This window comes from Lampetra planeri, chromosome 2 (assembly GCF_965212315.1).
Source record: "Lampetra planeri chromosome 2, kcLamPlan1.2.h2, whole genome shotgun sequence".
In the NCBI taxonomy this organism is placed as follows: domain Eukaryota; kingdom Metazoa; phylum Chordata; class Hyperoartia; order Petromyzontiformes; family Petromyzontidae; genus Lampetra; species Lampetra planeri.
Window position 1 is genome coordinate 12726201 of NC_136108.1, and position 21893 is coordinate 12748093.

The window sequence follows — 21893 nt, forward strand, 5'->3', positions numbered from 1 at the left end:
TCACCACCCCCTCCTAAGAGATTCAGTGAATTAATCGAAGTCGTTATTTATATTCAGCATTCGTACATTTGTGTCTATTTTTACCGTTTCATGTGCATTGTTTCTCATTTGTTCCGTCTCAATTGTGCTATTTAGTTTGCTCCGTTATCGTAGATGTAGCATAATCATGTAATTTACATATCATTTGCACGAATCATAAGGAATCAATTATCATGCGTAGGATTCGATGCACATATTGTGAGAGGGCAGGAATCAATTTAATCGATGAATCACCTAAATGGAATATTGAATGCATCGTTACATCATTAAATGCATACTCGTGGGGGTCTGTCCGTCCGCTTGGACGCGTGTGGGACCCCCTGGCACCACAGCAGAGCAATCTTCGGCTGCTAAGTGGGCAGATGGGGCTTGCAGATGCCGAGTGTGAGCTGGGAGAGCCGCAACGCTGGGTACCTGCAGCTTTTGGCGAGCGGAGAGTCGAAGGCCGTCGGCAGTGGCGGTTAAATTGGCCAGCAGTAACGTGTAGGCTGCTTATGACAGCGGTTCACGGTGTGCACCCGGCAGGCTGCCCTGGTTATTACTGCGGCGTATTACTGTGGGTATATTTGGAGCACCTCCCACTAGCACGGTTGGCGATGTGCGGTGCGAAAGAAGTTCAACATACATTAACTATGAAATATGCACCCTCTGCTTCACAGTGGACTTTATAGATTCCGTGAAGTTATTCGAAAAGAGTAGGCCATATAGTATGAGCGTCATGGTCCAAATTTGCCAATTTTTCTTAATTACCTGAAAATTATTCACTTGGCATCACACATAGCAACTGCACAACCCCTGCTGTGAAACTACTGCAGACTGTGCTTGTGTCACATCGCGCCTTCCTGGGAGCCTCGGACTGTAAGAATGGCGCCAATACAAATCATAGGTAAGGCGCGGTGGGAGGGATCGAGCACAGTGTGCGCATGTGTGGGCAGGACAGACGAGGTGAGCGGGGTGGTGCTGAGAGCTCTCAGCGAGCCATGCCTTCTGTGAAGCACTCCTCTGGCTCCATCATCTCCTCCACGAGCTCCACGGGGATCTCCACCTCTCCCTCCTTCTGGATGTCCACCGTGCTGCCCTCGGACGAGCTCACCGTGTCCAGCTTCTGCAGCGGCGCAGCAGGGGGCATAAAGGTATAGGGCACGCTTAAACACAGGCCAGACGGAGACGATGCCATCGGCAATAGGGTTTCGGCTCGCGAGGACGTACACGTGGACCGAAACGTCGGACATCGTGCTTAATGACGTGCGGTGCAGCCCGGAAAGCCATCGGAGAGCTGCGTAGCGCAATCGCAAACAACTACGCGGATTTTTAATTTGGAGCTTTCGTGACTGCAGGAATTATTCTTTGGTTCTTTCGGTAAAGTCACGTATAAAGATACGTGACTTTACCGAAAGAAGTCACGTATAAAGATACGTGACTTTACCGAAAGAACCAAAGAATAACTACGCGGATGTAATCCCCCTGCTAAATGATTCAGGCCAATCCACCGCATAATCAGCACGTGTGTTGGAGTTGACCTGACAGCCTCATCATTTGCACGTGGATTTTTAATGTTTTTCAGTAAAAAAGCAGTGAAATGGCCACTTCATCTTCTGCCTGTGGTACAACTCATTTTGAATGACCTGAGGTTATTTTGTTAGAGAGTCTAAAAGTCAAAGTATCGCTGTGATTACATGTGCACTCATAACCCTAAGCCAGTGGTGGCAATTCCACATTTCCCGGATGAGGACCAATGCTTCGTGAGAAGAACCTCTGAGGTGTTTTTGGGGTTTTTACTGTGTGTGCAACCTGAAAACACAACCCGGGGGCTCTCACAGCACCTCGGATGAAGTGTTGTTCTCATACATTTAAGTATAACGCATATTTGGAATAACATTCAAAATTTGGAATCGCCCCAAAGTGGCGGAGTGCGTGTCAGCGTCAGTGTAACCAAACCCAAAAAATCAGCTGAGCTCCAGCACAGCGACAGGCGACCCATTGATGCTGGGAGGTGATAATAGTTCAGCTGTTTTCATCATCAGATTAAATTTGTTAAATGGCGCAATTCACAATTGGTTAGGAGAAGCTGGAAGGCAGAAATGTTGCTAATTAGGACTCCGACTAAAAGAACAGCTCAAGCACAATTAATTGGGGGCCAACGTAACGGACGAACGTGCTATTGCTCGCGATATGCAGGCACACTTGTTTGTGGCCATGGCGACAGTTCGTGGTATTGTCGCACACGGCTGAGCGGCACAAAGATAAAAATAACAAATGAGGGCACAGAGGTGATAATAAGGGCCAAAAATTTGAAGTCATCTTTAAAACATGCGAGCGTTGCAAGTGGAAGACTTAAACCCCTGTCTCAACTCTCCGACAACACATTGTTTCAGCGATCGTATGATTCGTCGGAAAATTGGATGGAAAAGGTCACGAGTCTCTGGGAGAACGATATAGCTCATTCTTTCAGGGCTTAATAACTCTCAAGTGCCTTGCAAATCCTTGCATACGATAAAACGTACATAGTGTGCATGGGCACACCTATATATAGCCCACCGAGCCTTTATCCTTGCTCTGCCTTTTCCCTCGGGGGGGGTAACAAATACAAAAACACGTGAGCTGCGAACGGCGGGCAGTCAGGCAGGCGGGTGATACAACGTCCAAGTTCACTGCTCACACTTGCCCACCCGGTGGTGCCCGACCACCCCATCGCGATGAATGAATGACCTCCGTCTTCTCTCGTTTGCCTTTAATGAAGAGAAAATAAACACGGTGGTGGAAATACTCTTAGGTTTTTTTGGTAAAGTCACCACGTAGGTAAAATAATTAAATACAAAATTACTCAAAGTAATAATATAAATAAAATAATAAATCACGACTTTTCGGAGGCAACACGAGTCTCCGTCATCAGGCGGGACCGTCACAGCTAGATTTGTTGTATCAAGTGAGGCAGAGATTCCAAGATACAAGTTCTTAAATACAAGTTAAGGGGGGAGGAAGGAGGGAGGGGCTTATCTGAATGTGGTGGTTAATGAAAGGAACGTATTGGGAGGGGGGGGGGCTTAAAGAGAGTGAATGTGGAATCGTTGGACCTGTTGGTGCACATGCTAGAAGAGAACGAAAATGCCCATGTTGTTTTACTCAGTGTTGGCTGACAATCAAATACAAGGTGGTGGAAGGAGACGTGTCACCGAGCGGGGCACTATTCTAAGTATTCCACACAACAGCAGCTGTTGTACATACGAAGAAAATGTTGCTTAAGGATTTCAGCGCTCACGTTTCTGTACGTGGGATTAACAGAGGTGTGTGGAAAAGTCCCAGCGGCTTCGTGCTTGAATTGACTCATTGGTGCCAGCAAATTTTGCGAACGTTTTTGCATAAATTCATTCCAATAATTTCATACCAATTGACAGCCCTATAAATCATCACGTGTGCGAACATTTTCTCTGATAAAAACAAATCTTATCGAGCGATGGGACCCTCAGACCGGTGATAAATCACGGGCTTCCTCGCCCGGCGGCGCAGCCCACGCCAGCGTGGCATCTCAACGCTCCGAGGCCCTTTAACCCCCGAGAAGCCCGCTGTGGTAGCCTGCTGCGGCAGCCTGCTGCGGCAGCCTGCTGCGGCAGCGGAGAGAACCCCGCTGCAGGCTGCCGCAGTGGAGAGAACCCCGCTGCGGTAGCCTGCTGCGGGAGCCTGCTGCGGCAGCCTGCTGCGGCAGCGGAGAGAACCTCGCTGCGGCAGCCTGCTGCGGGAGCCTGCTGCGGCAGTCTGCTGCGGCAGCCTGCTGCGGCAGCCTGCTGCGGCAGCGGAGAGAACCCCGCTGCGGTAGCCTGCTGCGGCAGCCTGCTGCGGTAGCCTGCTGCGGCAGCCTGCTGCGGCAGCCTGCTGCGGCAGCCTGCTGCGGTAGCGGAGAGAACCTCGCTGCGGCAGCCTGCTGCGGGAGCCTGCTGCGGCAGTCTGCTGCGGCAGCCTGCTGCGGCAGCCTGCTGCGGCAGCCTGCTGCGGCAGCCTGCTGCGGCAGCCTGCTGCGGCAGCAGGCTGCGGCAGCGGAGAGAACCTCGCTGCGGCAGCCTGCTGCGGGAGCCTGCTGCGGCAGTCTGCTGCGGAAGCCTGCTGCGGCAGCCTGCTGCGGCAGCGGAGAGAACCCCGCTGCGGTAGCTTGCTGCGGCAGCCTGCTGCGGTAGCCTGCTGCGGCAGCCTGCTGCGGCAGCCTGCTGCGGCAGCGGAGAGAACCCCGCTGCGGCAGCCTGCTGCGGCAGCCTGCTGCGGCAGCCTGCTGCGGCAGCCTGCTGCGGCAGCGGAGAGAACCCCGCTGCGGAAACCCGCTGCGACAGCCGACCACGGCAGCAGGCTTCTCTCCGCTTGGCTCTGCGTCAGCGCTGCGCTCCGTCCAGCAATGCTTCTTCGGCTGGCTGGAGAGTGCTGCTCTCTGTGGCGTTTGGATAGCCCGCTGTGTAGGTGGCAGGGCCATGGCTGTGGCACATTCCTGATACGGGGCAGGGGGGGGGGGCCCTTTCCCGACATGGCGGTGAGACAGAATGAACCTGTTAGGTTTTTTCGGTAAAGTCACGTAGGTAAAAAAAATAAATTAAAATTAATAAAAGTAATAATAGAAATAAAATAAAAAAATCACGACGTTTCGGAGGCAACACAAGTCTCCGTCAACAGGTGGGACCGTCACAGCTAGATTTACTGTCTCAAATTTTTTGCCTCACTTGATACAGTAAATCTAGCTGTGACGGTCCCACCGGATGACGGAGACTTGTGTTGCCTCCGAAACGTCGTGATTTGTTATTTAATTTTATTTCTATTATTACTTTTATTAATTTTAATTTTATTTATTTTACCTACGTGACTTTACCGAAGAAACCTAAGAGTATGAATCCTTGCAGTCACGAAAGCTTCAAATCTAGAAAGAATGAACCTGCATCGTAGCATCTCCGCTCTCGCTCTGCGGTCGTTACCGTTTTGCCGCTGTTGTCACAGACACAGCGTGCCGCCCCGCTCACGTGATGCGCACATTGTACAAGTCAGAATAATTGTGATTGCGTTGGATTTTGTTCGTAATTGTTTCGATTGCAACGCATTTGTATTGCATAATGGAATGCTGCCGCTTTACCTTGTTTTAAGTAACATGAAGAATTTGCTCTGCTCATTAAAAATGTTTTTATCGATATTATTTGGGTCTTTCGGTAAAGTCACGTAGATAGGTTCAAGTTAATAAAAATAAAATAAACCAAACAAAGCTACGACGTTTCGATCGCAACACAAGCGGTCGTCATCAGGCGGAGAGAGAGAGAGAGAGAAACGTCGTAGTTTTTTTTTATTTAATTTTCATTAATTTGAACCTATCTACGTGACTTTACCGAAAGACCTAAAGAATATGAATTACTGCAGTCACGAAAGCTTTAAGTCGAGGTGTTTTATCCAGTCGTAATTCAACATTTGCCAGAGTAATTTTATTGTATCACGCTCATTATGTTTCACTGCTCCATAATAAGTATGTACACGATAATACTTGAGAACGATATATGATTATTAATATTACTATTGTGTGATAATTGTATTATTAGCACGTGAAAAAGACACTCATATTGAGTGTTTTCTAAAGATAATAGTGCACATTGTTTGCTTTTATTTAGTATGACGGCATAACAATACGGTAATTTGTTTTAAACTGTAAGGTATGAATTGTCAATGATTGAAAGATCTGTCTTCAACTGAAACAACTTTCGTCAAATTAATAGTGAAACTGCACGAGTTACTTACGAGTGAATTAGAAGAAGAAAAAATATTCCAGGATAATTTCTGCACTCAAATTATGTTCTTAAACATTTATCAAGTGGAAATACTATAATTTCCAATTAGTTGCATACATAATGTATTCGAAATATGAATAATTCGTCAAGGAATAATGTGCGTTATAATGACATCCATTCGTTTCCCGAGCCATCTCTGTGGAAGCAACTTATTATGGTGCAATGGCCTTTCAGCACAAATCAAAAGTAACAAACAAGAACAGTCACGGGAAATTCTACGGAAGATTATACGAAAACAAGTGGCGGAGAACAAAGAGAGGATATCTATCTTCTTGTTAGGACTTATTAGTTTGTGCCGCTTGTGTCAAAGGCAGTCATGGATAATGCGCTGACATATGAGCACAACTCGCAAAGTGAAACGGGTCGTGCTGTTTCTTGCCATCAAGCGTCCAAAAACAACAGCAACCGATACAAATCAAGCATAATCAGAAGCAACTTTGAACAGGAGGTTACAATGCACCTCCAAAACAACAGAGGTCACAACAACACTCACCACAAAGAAACACTACTCATGACCAAGACACCGCTCACCACCAAGAAACACCACTCACCACCAAGAAACACCGTTCACCACCAAGAAACACCGCTCACTACCAAGAAACACCGCTCACCACCAAGAAACACCGCTCACTACCAAGAAACACCGCTCACCACCAAGAAACACAGCTCACCACCAAGAAACACCGCTCACCACCAAGAAACACCGCTCACCACCAAGAAACACCGCTCACCACCAAGAAACACCGCTCACTACCACCAAGAAACACCACTCACCACCAAGAAACATCACTCACCACCAAGAAACACCACTCACCACCAAGAAACACCGCTCACTACCAAGAAACACCGCTCACCACCAAGAAACACCGCTCACTACCACCAAGAAACACCGCTCACCACCAAGAAACACAGCTCACTACCAAGAAACACCACTCACTACCAAGAAACACCGCTCACTACCAAGAAACACCACTCACCACCAAGAAACACCGCTCACCACCAAGAAACACCGCTCACCACCAAGAAACACCGCTCACCACCAAGAAACACCGCTCACTACCAAGAAACACCGCTCACTACCAAGAAACACCACTCACCACCAAGAAACACCACTCACTACCAAGAAACACCACTCACTACCAAGAAACACCACTCACCACTAAGAAATACCGGTCACATGTGGGATGAGAGGGTAGCAATTCAGCTTTCTTCTCATGCGGAGCCAGTGGCACAACTTTCAAATGTTGCCTTCCGGCCTGGCATCTATAATTAGTGAGCCTAATGTTTAGCATCGGAATGAAAATGAGAGCACACATTGAGTTCACTGCGTGCAGGTTTTGTTTAGGCAACGTTGCGCGCTGTATATTGACGTCAGAAAGGCTTGGCGTGGTCGTGTTTGTCAATGTTCATTATGCCAACATTGGACATCTGCCAAAATATTACGCGGACTAAATAATTGAGCAATTACGTCGAGGAATTAGACATTGTATGTCGTGGCAACGAGGTGTCGAAGGAACAACAGCAAATAGATTGTTGACCTATCTGCATGTTTTGGTATTATTTTGCATACATACTTGTTTTTCGATGCAGTTTTCCGAATACACGAGACAACATTCTCGTTTAGATAATCCCAAGTGACACTCGGTGGAGGTCCTTCTGGCTAATGTCGAGATTGTTTATGCAATGTAAAAAAAACACATTTTCTCAGCTTTTCTCAGCACTTCACTCTTGCCAAAAATTAAGGCAGAGTTTTCTTTTCTGCTGCATCATTCTATTTTACTGGACCATCAACACATTTGCAGGGCAAAATCACCCAGATATCCCACACAGATATTTCACACCAATACTCGATGCTATCAATTGCCGTCCTACATTGTACGGTCATCGATAGCTAGCAGAGCGACGGATGGCCTTCCTCAGCAGGGTAAACATCTTAAAACATGTCACCGTTTGTCCAAAAACAACCCTGTGATCCCATACAGAAAATTGTTCTCCGGAGTTCTACTATCGGTTTGGGTGGCAACTGCATTTGCCTACACACACAATGTGGTTTTGTTATGGACAGAAACAAAAAACAAACGGCCGATAACACCGGCACATGAGCACGTAAGCCTGAGACACACCCGCTATTCAATGCAGTGTCACTTGCCCACAGGGCCACGCAACTTTTATCAAACGTTTAAACATTTCTACTGCAAGCTGCACTCATATGTACCACTAGCGCAAAACCATGATATTCTCATCTCTTTGAAATTGATCTCTGCCTGCCTGGATTGCAGCTAACCATGCTCACGCAATTCTTTATGTTCTTTGAAAATTGCTTTCAGAGCATCGTGATGAGTGTGGAATTGCTTACAGTCCAGCCTCAAGGGCACAGCGACTGAAACTGCTTCCATATAAAATTAATGGACTTTCTGCTCCGTTATTGTTATCGTGCACATTGCGGTGTTTCCACACTGTAGCTCGTAGGACTCGATATCCCACACCGCACGGCGTGCCGTAGAACGGGAGATCATTGCAGTGTTCAAACACTGCATATCATCCTTGCCGGGTGGGCACTACAAACCTGGAAACATAAGTTCGGTTCCTGGCTGAGGCTGTCGATGGTATATGAAGCATTCTTTGCTCTCCCCCCTTCCACCCTTCACCAACCCACACTGACCAGTGTGGTGAAGTATGGTAAAACAAGCCCCATCATTGACGTGCTGGCGCCCATTCAGCAGTGGCTCAACTAAGGTACGTAAAATAATATCGTTATTCATTTTATATCACTCGAGAAAGGTTAATGGTTAGATTGACAACAGTCTGTTGACGTTACAGGCTGTGGCAGTAGTGATCACACGTATAGGGCAGCATTAGTTTCTGTGTATTAGACTTGAATTATAGTATTTCCCCCCACCTCCGATTGGCCCGATTGGCTACGTGCAGTGCAAAAAGGAAGTTCAACACACACATACATACATCTAGAAAAACCTCAGACGAAACAGGGTAATACAAGTCAATAAATACTGTTCACTTTTGCCAATTTGCTTGTTACAGCTGCATCTCACCGTCTTCCTGTGGATTGCGAGGTGGCCAGGAGATAGCAATACAGCAATGGATTCTTGAATCTATCTATGCAGAGCCATTGAGTGTTTACAATGTGGGTTTTCTCTGACTATTCTGGTTCTGTCCCACATGGAAGCATTATGGAATTGGCCAAACGTCCACATTTTCATAAAAAAAGTCTTAAGACATAGTGAGAATTTCCTGGATAAAATAAGGGGCATTATTTATTTATTGTGATAATTGTTAGGCGGAGCAGTGGTGCAATGATTTGCACACTTGTGCTAAAAACTCCACCTTCATCAAGCAGCACGCACCAGCGTGGTGAAGTATGATTAAACAAACCCCACAACCGATACGACATGCACAGGGCCATTATCCAGCAGTGGAATTGAAAACGGCTGCACGATAAATGATTATTATTATTGTTAATAGTCGGAGAAACCTTTCGCTTCTTGTCACCTCCTCACATTCCTCTTTCTGTACGTGAGAGCTTCTATCAGCTCCCCTATCCTTCAGGCTCTGGACCTGTGCATCTTTTATTTGGGAAATTTCACTCAAGTATCTGAATTCCACCCAACTGGGGTGAAGGGGACCTCTGTGACCAGGACACATGGCTCGTAATCAGATGGTCGTGAGTTCAAATCCCGGTCGGGGATGCATCCTACAAAGTGGTCACTCATTCAAGGGAACGAGTGACCATATTCTTGGCTCTTTCGGTCAAGTCACGTAGATAGGTTCAAAGAAAATAACAAAAAATAACAAAAAAACTACGACGTTTCGATCGCAGCACAAGCGTTCGTCACCTTCCTGATGACACTTGTGTTGCGATCGAAACGTTGTAGTTTTTTGTTATTTTCTTTGAACCTATCTACGTGACTTTACCGAAAGACCCAGGAATATGAATTCCTGCAGTCATGAAAAACTTTAAGTTGACGAGAGAGAGACCGCACCACGCCAGAGGTGAAGGAGCAGCCCTGTAACTGTTTTTTCAGGGCACTGCTGGATGAAGGCCCTCCACGATCTCTACAGGATACATACAACGAGTACTTGGCCTACTCCAAGCTGCCAGACATCCTGGAAGAGATGGGAGTGCCCACACTTTACCCCACCGCACGTGGCCTGCCTATCAACTCTTTGTGGGGGACCCAATTATCCTGCTGGGTTTACAACTGTTGCGCCAGGGGTCCAGTTAAACCAGCGACCTTTGAATTGCAGGTCCAGCGTGCTAACAACAGCTACTCCAGTGCAGCACCTCCATAGGAATGTGGAATTTCCACCAGAATCGTCTCAGATCCTTCAACGGACAGGTACACCGCCCCCAATGCTTTGACCATATACCCGTCCATCTCGATCGAGTCTCCCCCTCTCCCCCCCCTACACCCCCCCCCCCAGGGCACCCACCTCCTTGCTTCCATCCATGCCAGACTCCGTGGTCTGGTTGTCGTCGTCCTCATCCTCCTCATCACGGTTCTCGAAGTCGGACTCGCCCACGGCGATGGGAACGCGCACGCCCAGGTTGGGATTGGTGAGGAAGCCGAGACGGTCGACATCCAGCACGTGGTGGTTCTTCAAGCTGTTCCCCACGCCGGCGGCGCCGCTCGCCACGCCGTTCCCGTCCTTCACGATTGAATCTCCCTGGACGCACGCGCACACACAGAGATGCACCCTCCCCCCACCTTGTAGTCTACAACAGGCTGTTGGGGCGAGTTAGCGAGTACCTTTGAAGGTTGGCACGTCGCCCTATGGAAATGTGGTGTGGTCTACACCATGTTTGGCAAACCCTGCTTCCCCAGCGCAAATTTTTAAGGCTGAGTAGACCTAGGGAAGGCCCAGAACCGGTTCGGATATCACTCGCTCCTTGATGTTAGCCATGGCCGGGAATCACACTAAGCCGCCGGGCTCATAGAGCAGAACGTTAACCACTGCCAAAGACGTGCACAGCATGTACACAAGCAAATACACACAGCACATGCAACACACACACAGCACATGAAACATACATACTAACACACACACAGCATACATGCAACACGCGCACGCACACAGCAGAAACATAAGCACAGATGCAGGCACTCACAAACACACGACACATGCAGGACATATACATACAAGTGGGCACACGCGCACGCACTCACATATGTACACATGGACGCATGGTCGACTGCCAGTTGCAATCAGCATGCTGTACAGTTACATGGGCGGGCAGTTCTTGCCAGACTGATTCAATAAAAGATTTGCCAAAAGCACCGTAGCCCATTTTCCTTTCTGATTAGTGTTGTGTTACTTTTCTATTTGATTCAGCACTTTGGTAGAATTCAAAAGAGAGAGTCAATGTGTGAACATGCCAAGTTTCTGTACTTACTTACCAAATAATCTGAATATGTCGTATTTATATAACAGAAGAGACACAAAATGCCTGCATTTCCAGTTGTTTATCAAGTGCGTTTGGAATTACGATGTTATTATTAGGTATTAAAGTGTGATTCAACGGTGTCAAATTCCTGTGGCATCTGTTTAGCTGCAATGCCTCTTTTGTTAAATCTACTTTGTCAAAACAAACTGTTTCCCGCTGATGACATTTTTTTCTATGACAAAAAAATACCACGAAGCATTACCATGTCACAGTCCCTCTGTTTAGCATTGTACAAACTGGCAAAAAAAAACCTTAGTGGCAATGTAGTATCCAACAGAATAATTTAACTTCTTTTGGAAAAATCTTGACTTAAAGCTTTCGTGACTGCAGGAATTCCTATTCTTTGGGTCTTTCGGTAAAGTCACGTAGATAGGTTCAAAGAAAATAACAAAAAAACTACAACGTTTCGATCGCAACACAAGCGGTCGTCATCAGGAAAAGGGGGTTAGCTTCTAAAGGCAAACTGCTGATAAAGGTTTGAAATGGGCGTAGCCCAAATGTCAGCAGAATGGGCGGGGCAGCTAATGTTAATGTAAGTGGTGGGCAGCAACCACGACGGTGGTTGGTTTTCCACCAATCAAAGGGCTGCCAGGTGAAAATTAGCATGTTAAGGTAAGATCGGTGAGCGGTCTCCACGGCACGCGCCCTGAGGTGGCTATGTTAATGTGGGAGATTAGCATGTTCATGGGAGATCGCAGAGCCGCAGCATCTAGGTCGGCGTGCGAAGGTGGCTGTGTTAGTGTCAACCTGTTAATGAACAACTAAGATCGGAAGGTGGTAGGATGGGAACATCACAGCCAGTTATGACTTAAACTGGTTGATAACGTCCTTCCAATGATTGCTCAGTTTGTACCCATCTTCTCGGTTGAAATTATGTCTGTATATATGGATGGCTTCATGAACGAATCTTTGTTGATAGCCAGTGGGTTTGTAAAGTACCTTCGTCTAAGAAAAATACATTTCGTGTGAGCCCACCACATTAAAACAATGATCAGCCACGGCCGAGGTATTGGTCCTACCGTGTTTCAGATCTGCCTTATGCTCACGAACATGGTCCGAGACATGTCGCTTCGTTTCCCCAATGTAACTACTGCCGCAGACACAGCTTCAGTTGTAGACGCCGGGGTATTGCATGTCAGGGATCACATCCTTCACAGATGGGATCAGATGACAAATTTTATGTACTGTGTTAAATCGAACCTGGATCTTGTGTTTGCTTATGATTTTGGAAATCTTTTTATAGTGACCCCTGCTATGTATGGCAAGGTGATGGTTTTGATTGGGTCCTCAGATGGTTCTTTCCCAACGGTTGGGGTGATAGCTTTACGGATTGTGTCATCTGAATATCCATTCATCCTGAGAGCTTGGTGTACGTGAATATCCATGAAATAAATCAAATAGGGATATATGATTATCTTACCCCATCACAACGATTCAGGGAGGTGATACAAGTGATGTATCCGTACTTTATGGTTTAATTGAGATTTCATTATTTAGTTGATGTGTTATATTACACCGGTGTTACCTAGAATGGATGTGGTTCTCTTATCGCAGCACTAATCTCATCATTGGCCAATACGAATGAGGATGCTTGCAATCGAAGAGAAATGAATGCTCGCTGTGAAGTAGAATGTAGGTGTTTTGATGGTTAACAAAGTTTAAATTCTTCAAACCAAGCGCCGAATGTCGATCCATCGACCTCATACCTCTTTTAAACTTCATAACTGAGCTGCGCCGTAGCCACGCTGAGTTGGCCCGGTATCGACGACATCACACGCAGGGAGCAACGCCATTAACCCTGCCCTTGGCCCACGCTTGGCCCCAAGCAAGATTCAGATGTTTCGTGAGCCCGGAACATCACAGTTTGACTCTGGCTCGGCTCCACGCTGCCTCGGCTCGCATGCGTCAGCGGAACAGGGGTGTCGGCGTCGCGTGGTACCTGCACGCCCGTGTGATTCCCCACATAGATCTCCATCTTGTCGAGGCCTCCGAGGTCATCCAGGGCCTTCATCTCCTCGTTGTCACAGCTGCGTTTGAGCGCCTTGCGGAAGACGTCGCAGATGGAACGCTTGATGAAGGAGACGCCACGCTCGATGCGGCCGATGGCCACCTGCAGGTTGTTCATCTCCCCGTCGTCGTCCGTGGCTGACAAGTTGTCGCCGCTGAAGGAGCTCAGCAGCAGCGCCAGGAAGAGGTTGAGCACCTGCGTCGGTCGGTGGGGCAGATGGACACAGCACTACGCTGGAACACCAAGGCGGCCAGCAGAGTGCGTGTCCCTCGCCGCATTGGCAACGCCACACGTGAACGGCGGCATTGCTAGATGGGCGCGCGTGTCAAGCATCTCTCATTACATTGGCATAGAGCACCTGAACACCACAACGTCACAACATGGGTGCAGAGCACACGAATGTAACTGCATAGACACACCACATGTGGACCACATCGTCCTAACTTTACAGGCATGCGCAGTAAATGTCACTCCCTCAATGAGCACGCAACAGCACAAAGCCCTGGCTACACAGCTTCAGATGTCACCAATGCTGGCCGTCACTGAAAATCACGCTCAGGTCGTGGGGTTCATTGTGAGGTGTCCAATCCATTAAAAAGTATAATGCGATATTTCAATAAAGTCTGACTAGTGCTGAGGTGTTGTTAAAATGTATTTGTGCCACAAGACAATTTACAGCCACAAGCATACAAAATACACTACAATGACATTGTAGCATAACACATCTGAGGAAATGTGAATTCGTGTTTTAGACATAGTACAAAACAATAAGTTGCCCATCTGATACCGTTTGACGCTTGTCCAGCTATCTTTTTGTTAGTTTTGCTGGCTGGCTAGCTTGACCGCGCACATCTGCGCGATGACGTCACTCGCCCTCCATCCCGGGCGTGAATCCCATGCACGTGTGACAGAGCAGAGAGATAGGAGGAGGAGGAGGGAGATAGCGAAGGGAGAAAAAGACGAAGAGGATAGGCGCGGGGAGAGAGTGAAGGGCGTGAAACAGAGAGCAAGAGAAAGCGACAAGCAGTGGGAGGGAGGATTAGAGAGAGAGAGAGGCAAGAGAGATTGAGACGGTTAAAGGGAGAGGTGGGAATGAGAGCGAGAGGTGAGATAAACCGGGAGAGAGATAGGGGGAGGGAAGTGGGTGAGATACAGTGGAGGGAAGAGAGGAAAATAGATGGGGTGGTAGAATAGGGGACAGAGGAATAGAGAAACAGTTAAGCATTGAATTTAGACAAAGCGTTTTAGCCTTCACGATGAGGTTAAAAATCAATATTGGCCTTCAACGCAACCTTGTTTTATTCTCTCATATTTTATAGGAAAATTAATATATCGCTAATGCTCTGCTTTTGTTAAAATGTATGAAGGTTCCTTTCACATAATTTGTGAACTCACTGAACACAAACCAATAGCACTGATTTGTACAGATTGGCTCAGTAAGTGGTTACATTATTGTGCCACAATCGGAATTCATATGAAATGAAGTAAAACCATAATGAAGCGACATTTTACATTTTCCACATATTAACTCGGCTCTCAATGAGCTGCATGAATGTAGTCACATGATTGTGATGATTTCTTAACCATCAATTACTGTTCAGTTAATGCAACTTGTTCAAAATGCCTACGAATGTGATTCCGGTCATAAACTTTTTAAAATTTATTTTTTCCAAGAATTACTTTGTAATTCAATATGCTACCGTTAATTAACTTTAGATAATTAATGTTTGTGCTCACAGTAAGCAATTAATTATTGATAGCTTGTTATTAAACAATTTGTCGCAATAATTGATGTGCCATTAACATGATAACTTTATTCGGATGCCTCTCTTTTAATTTGGGGGGGGGGGATTTATATTTATTTAAGTGACCCCGTTTTCTTTGAGAAGTTTATCACGGCAGATCGCACCTCGATAATGATCTCTCGCATGAAGAACTGACCAGAGGATCACGCGGCAGAGCACCCACCCAGCCCCGAGAAATGTTATATTCCCACAGCGAGGTCCGCTTTAAATACGACTCCGTGTCGGCGTGTTGTGCGGAAGCCGAGTGCGCGAGCTGCGGCCGGGAACAAGAGCTGGAGATGGGAGCGATCGAGGCTACGATGCTGGCTGGGGGGGCACACACCAGCTTGCATCTTGTTTACAGAGACAGAGATGTCTGACTGCAACCGCGGTGCTAGCATCGTCCGACTGAACAGAGCAGAACGGACACGTTAAGAGTCAGGGATGGCTTCACGCCTTTGATTAATCGCCCGAGACGCGTCGCCCCGACCATTTGCCCCATCTTTGGCGACGGAAACATCGCCGGACGTTTCCTTCAAAGCTCAGGCGTAGGGGGACGATCACCAACGATACGCGACTGGGACCCACAAGCGTGGTTGGGCATGTTGTCGACCGAAATCACGCGAGCATCTCAGATGGTTGGCCACGTACAGGAGTCCAAGTCCAAACACCCAGATTTCACAAGGTGGGCGATCACACCGATGGAGGGAGGTGTGAACAGTGGGTGAGCGCTGGGAGCGAGGATGATGCTACGAAGGGATAGGAGAGAGGGGGGACAGATGGACAGAGGATGGATGGGAGGGCAGGAGGGAGAATCCCCTCCATGCTGCCTTGCAGTCTTCGTTATTTATAAGCAAATCGAGGTGGATGTACCCATATGGTGAGGGAATTCTTCTTGTGAATGCATGCAGAAGTGTGGCCTCAAAGTGCACCTGGCCTGGCACAGGCACCGTGGTGACATCACCGCCACTTAGTGTTCGAATGTCGGCTGTTGTTGCCCCTGAGTGTTTGAGGTATGAGTGTGTGGAGCACGGGAAGTGGTATAGTTGTTGTTTGTGCACGACGCTACAACTTTGACAATCTGGGTGACATTTTTTGCTCATGCAGATCAATGTGAAGTAGTAACCTTGCCTGAGTCTACCCTAGGTTAACTCAGCCTTCAATTCACACGTGGTACATTGAATATTATCGTGGGGAAAAGTAGTGGTCAGGAACGTGGACTGATGGCTGCATTACATGCTTGTTTACATGCATGCAGATCCGGCCCGAATAGGCGCTCGTTAACAGCAATGGGTCCTCCATTATACAGGAACACATTTCAGAGCTGTGTATTTGTCCTAGGCCATGCCCAGGGAGCAGAATATTTGTCAGGATAAATAAAGATTCTGATTCAGTTGTAAAATTCACAGTCGGTGCCTCTCTTCAGTGCGGGCTCAGCGGGAGTTGTTTAAGAGCCTAGCTGTGTACAGTTACAATAATGGGCATATATTTAAATGATAATTTGTTAGATGAACTAAATGTTAATTGATTGTTGATGAGTTGGATAGAGCTTAATAGGCTTATAATTAAATCTAACATTAAAGTAGATTTTGATAATTTAATCCAACAGCTGCGGCGACCTGTTTGCTCAGTTCCATCTACAGGGGAATAGAACAGCATGGCGTTGTCACTGTTGCTGGGACAGGATGTTTCTTTGAGTTTTTTTTTATGTTACGTAGTTTGCCATTATAGGTGCTACCGTGTTAAAACAGAATGACGTCCGATGCCTCGTTGTTGCATTTATTTAATATTTACGAGTTATCTTTGCTTTGGAAAATCAAAGAGTGATTAATACTACTGTATACGTTATTAATGGCAAAAGTAGAGGCCATTTTTTGGACGGTTCAATTCAATATTGAACTTATTTTTAGGTTTTTTCGGTAAAGTCACGTAGGTAAAACATTAAAATTAATAAAAGTTAAATAAAATAAAAATCACGACGTTTCGGAGGCAACACAAGCTTCCGTCTTCAGATGGAACCGTCACAGCCACGACAGCTGAAACGTCGTGATTTATTTTATTTTACTTTTATTAATTTTAATGTTTTACCTACGTGACTTTACCGAAAAAACCTAAGAATATGAATCCTTGCAGTCACGAAAGCTTCAAATCTAGAATATTGAACTTATTCGGTGTTAACGGTTGAAACACAATGGTGGCTCCTACAGCTTCGCATCATTCAGCATTGAGTACTGTATAAGGTAATTTGGTATGAACAGATTTTGTTTGCTTATTGTGGTCGAGATTAATGTAATGGTTGATTCAGAGAGGAGACACTTATTTGTTTTGTGGTTGGTACAGTATTATTCGTCTCATATAATTCGATATGAAATGTTATTCATTTCTACAAGCAAATATTGTTTAATTTATGTACCACTAGCTTTACTACCCGGCTTCGCCCAAGACTTGGATTCTTGTCTTGGATTAATACACGGCCTACGCGGAGAGTTTTGGGGGGAATGCGTGACGTCAGCGTGACGCTGACGCATGCGGGTGACATCACAGATGTGACGTCACCGCTCACTTGCCATGCAAACTATATCCATTATTGCGCCCCCCCCCCCCCAAAAATACAAAAGTCTACTTTTATACTTTTTTCATTTTGTATAGTCTGGAAGCTACCCACATGCGAAATTATTGCATGTTGGGAAGTATGCTAAACATTTTGAACAGACACATTTTCACAAATTTCCCGTTTATATATATAGATTACAGTGGTTTTTAATAGGACACTTTGGCTGAAATATATTTTTTTAGGTCTTTTTGTTAAATATTCTTGTTGTGTTATATTGAGTGCCAGCTCAGTGGGCGACTGCGGGATTGAGTAGAGTGGTGTTTTTGTGGCGTGGGCTGATGTGTGTGTCTCTTAGTCACTTGCAGAGATACAAAAGCTACCCAGAAGAGCACTTCTGAATAAAGTGTTTCCATTACAAGACCCACTCGCATTCCCTCTTTGTGAAGTTGTCCAGTCATCTCAACCATCCGCGTGATGCGACAGAGGACAAAAACACAACGCAGAATAACATCTGTAATCGTCCCAGAATGCGTTTTTTAGCCGGCCTGATCTCTCGTCACGATCGCAGTGGGAGACAAACAGTATGGGCTGGCTATACCAGCGTCGAAGAGTAGGCCAAATACCCTCCGGGAGGGACTCACTGGAGCACCTTCTAGTGGAGGCTTTTCCGCCAGCAGTGGCATAAGCAAGCAATTGCAGGTCCGGGCCTGTACACGTACGTGACGGCGTGCGCACACTCGCTCACCACAAGGTTGCCGATGACCATGACCATCATGAAGACGATGAGGCACATGGCCTGGCCGGCCACCTCCATGCAGTCCCACATGGTCTCGATCCACTCGCCGCAGAGCACGCGGAACACGATGAGGAACGAGTGGAAGAAGTCGTGCATGTGCCAGCGAGGCAGGGTGCAATTCTCGCTGATCTTGCACACGCACTCCTTGTACATCTTGCCAAAGAGCTGCATCCCCACCACGGCAAAGATGAAGACGACGATGGCCAGCACCAGCGTCAGGTTGCCGAGGGCGCCCACCGAGTTGCCGATGATCTTGATGAGCATGTTGAGCGTGGGCCACGACTTGGCCAGCTTGAACACGCGGAGCTGAAAAGCAAACGCACCGCACAACCCGTGAACAACAACAACGCCCGGGCACTTGAACGACACAAAACAACCGTTTGGGATGTATAAAGCGTCTAAATACACCAGCATTTGAAAACACTATGGATGTGCTCGGGGAAGAGAAAGCCCACAGTCTGACAGGATGTCAACCACGAAATGTTGGAAGGGATGAACGCAATGGAAGTTGCAGTAACAGACACAAGTGGACAGCCCACCGAAAGGGGATATTGGTGAAGGAAATGGTCATTCCCCAGTGGCTGAAAAAGCCATACAACTAGAATAAGCTAAAGGAAATAGGGCACGTGCATATATATGTTGATATTCGTTGGTTCTTTCGGAAAAGTCACGTAGATAGAAAAAAAAACCACGACGTTTCGATCGCAACACAAGCGGTCTTTTTTTTTCCTTTCCTTCTCTCCGCCTGATGAAGACCGCTTGTGTTGCGATCGAAACGTCGTAGGCTTTTTCTTTTTTAATTGTATATCTACGTGACTTTACCAAAAGAACCAAAAAATATGAATTCCTGCAGTCACGAAAGTTTTAAGTCAAAATTTAAATATCTTGATGTTCAGGGAAGCTCATAACTTTCCACTATTTTTCCGCCGATGTTTCTGTGGATGTACGTGTGTAAGAATCAATTTTATGTAACGAATCAATGTTTCGTTACATGCCTGATATAAATATTTGGTGCGATAATTATCAGCGTTAATGTTCAAGAGTAAAAATGTACAGTCTTTTGTCAATCAACTGATGCACGAAGACCTCCCCATGCTGTGTTGGTCATGGGAATTGTTTGACCAAAATTGACCACACTGGTCAGTGTGGATTGGCGAAAGCGATGGTATTACTCGTCACTTGATGTTAACCGTGGCAAAGGATTCAATTGCACCTCTCACCCCCCCTGCTCACCTGTCCAATCCATAGTCGAGTAATGGCTAATTTCTATGGCTCAGCTGGCCTCTGCTGATTTCCTTTCAACTCTCTCCTCGCACCGTTGTCAATTTCTTCCCCCCACTCGTTTAACCAAAATGAACTGGTGATGATGACAGCCCCCAGGTCATGAGTTACATTTCGAGAAATTTCCATTACCCGGGTCCCTGTCTGTTGGTGGGATCTCCGCATCTATACACACAAAGGCAGAAGGCTATTGTATACGTTTCAGAATTGATATCGCTCACATCGAGTTCGTCTCACTAATTAGCAATCTCCAATTATCACGGTAGGCTACGAACGGTACCAAACAAGTTCAATATGCATACAATTTTTTTTAATCTCACGACCCGCTTGAATTTCAGAGCCCCTATAATCTAGTAGATCGCGAGTCTCAACTGGACCCTGCTTTATAATTCGCGCTCACTCAGAGCCCTTCACTCGTGCCAAACACTGCCGTAAAGCCACTGAGGTTTCTTTTTTGTCTTGTAACGTTAGCGTCACGTGGAAGGTAATTGCTGTGGACATCTATGGAGTAGGAGGCTATAAATAAACACCGACCCTTACAATATTGAGCATTCCTATTGTGAGAAAAAAATATTGTTTCATAGCTAAAGAAAACATAAACAAGATTACGTCCCAAAATTGACATGATATTTATATACAAAAACAATGTACAAAAAACGATTGTGATAGTGGATTGGTTGTGGTGCACAAGCACAAATAGCAAAAACACATTCAACACGTTTCTCAATAACTGCCCTGAAAGGAAAATGTATATACTGTACCAGTTTGTGTATTCGCGAGGAATTGATGAACGTGTCGAGATTTCGAATTTCCATCCTACAATTAAATTTTCCAATTGACCGACGCTAGCAACGTGGTTGGAACCGTTGCCCCAACGTTGGTTCTAACGGTTCCACGTCTGCGTCGGTGGGTCCAACCAGTTCAAACCACGTGTTGTTTTGGAAAATCGACTGGCCCGGCATATTAAGTAATGCTTTTGTTCGTTTATGAAAGAAAAGGGGGTGTGGAAAGCAGGCGGGGGAGGTTGCCGCACGTTGAAACGTTCTGCCCATTCCAGAGGCGCTCGGGCAATGGATGCCCGTTGGGCCTCGGTGGAAGCCCGGGCGCTTCGCCTCGGTTCGCAAACCTCGTGCGTTCTCGTTAGACGAAGAGATGCAGCAGAGCAAACCGCACACACAATGCACTGTGCACGCCGGGGCATCACGGTGCCCTGGGGGAGATGGCGGCACAGTGCGCAATGCACATTAGAGCCGGCCGCATTCGAAAACGCTCCATTCCCACCTCTCGCAGTGTCAACAAAGCGGCAGCTTTGTGCTCGGGTAAAAACTGGGCAGATGTCCGTGGCAATAAAAGCACCAAAGCGTTGTGTGCGTGCGGGGCGGACGTGCGATGTGCGCGCGTCCCTGTGCGTGTGCGTGCGGAGCGGTGGTGCAGTGGTGAGCGCACTGTGTTGCGTAACTGCCAACCCGAGTTCGATTCCCACACTCACGATAAAATAACAGTGGTGAATATATTAACCTGATTTTTGGGTTTCCCCTAGGTCGACTCAACCTCAAATGATTAGCCGGTGCGATGTGTAAACATCGCCACTTGGGAGACAAAGGCGGCCGGGCGTGGTGCTGGCCACCCACCCCCTCGTGTGCCACAGTGCCGGCCTTGAGAGGCGCTCGCAAACAGCGCTTGCTGGAAAAAAAAGGTGTGTTTAGGCTATCCGGGGATCTCTGTATGTGTACATATCCTTCCGAGTGTTTGTGCGAGAGTGTATATTGTACATTTTTCCGTGTTTGTCTTGGGGTTCGTTTCCATTAAAGCGGGGAGGGTCGCTGTGCTAACAGCGGCAGGCTCCACTGCTTCGCATCCTCCTCCTCCTCCACGCCGCGCGTTCAGCACAGTCATGCGAACCTCACTGCGGACGACCTCTATTAAATTAATTTCCGCAAACGTGACAGGTCTGACAATTGCCCGGCCTCTCTTTGACAGCAGCTCTCTCTGTGTGTGTGTGTGCTGGGGCTGAGCGAGGCGGGGAGACGTGCGGGCTTGGAACAACAAACGGCACCGGCGGTAAAGAGCAGGTGATTCCTGTTTGTATTGTGCTGCATGTGAAGAGCTTCATCAAACATTTTGTGACTGAAGTCAACGAGATTAAAGTGAGTTCAGCGGCAATAA

General features: G+C 46.9%; 1 protein-coding gene across 1 annotated transcript in view; it reads right to left on the reverse strand.

The window, feature by feature from the left end:
* The window catches only part of LOC144728360 (sodium channel protein type 2 subunit alpha-like), an 82153-nt gene that overhangs the window by 25562 nt on the left and 34698 nt on the right, over positions 1 to 21893 (reverse strand). The window contains exons 15-18 of the mRNA XM_078607744.1: positions 18396 to 18752; positions 13244 to 13507; positions 10293 to 10526; positions 1024 to 1144 (exon numbers count right to left, since the gene is read on the reverse strand). Coding sequence (XP_078463870.1) covers positions 1024 to 1144; positions 10293 to 10526; positions 13244 to 13507; positions 18396 to 18752 — 976 coding nt within the window. The remainder of the gene's footprint in view (positions 1 to 1023; positions 1145 to 10292; positions 10527 to 13243; positions 13508 to 18395; positions 18753 to 21893) is intronic.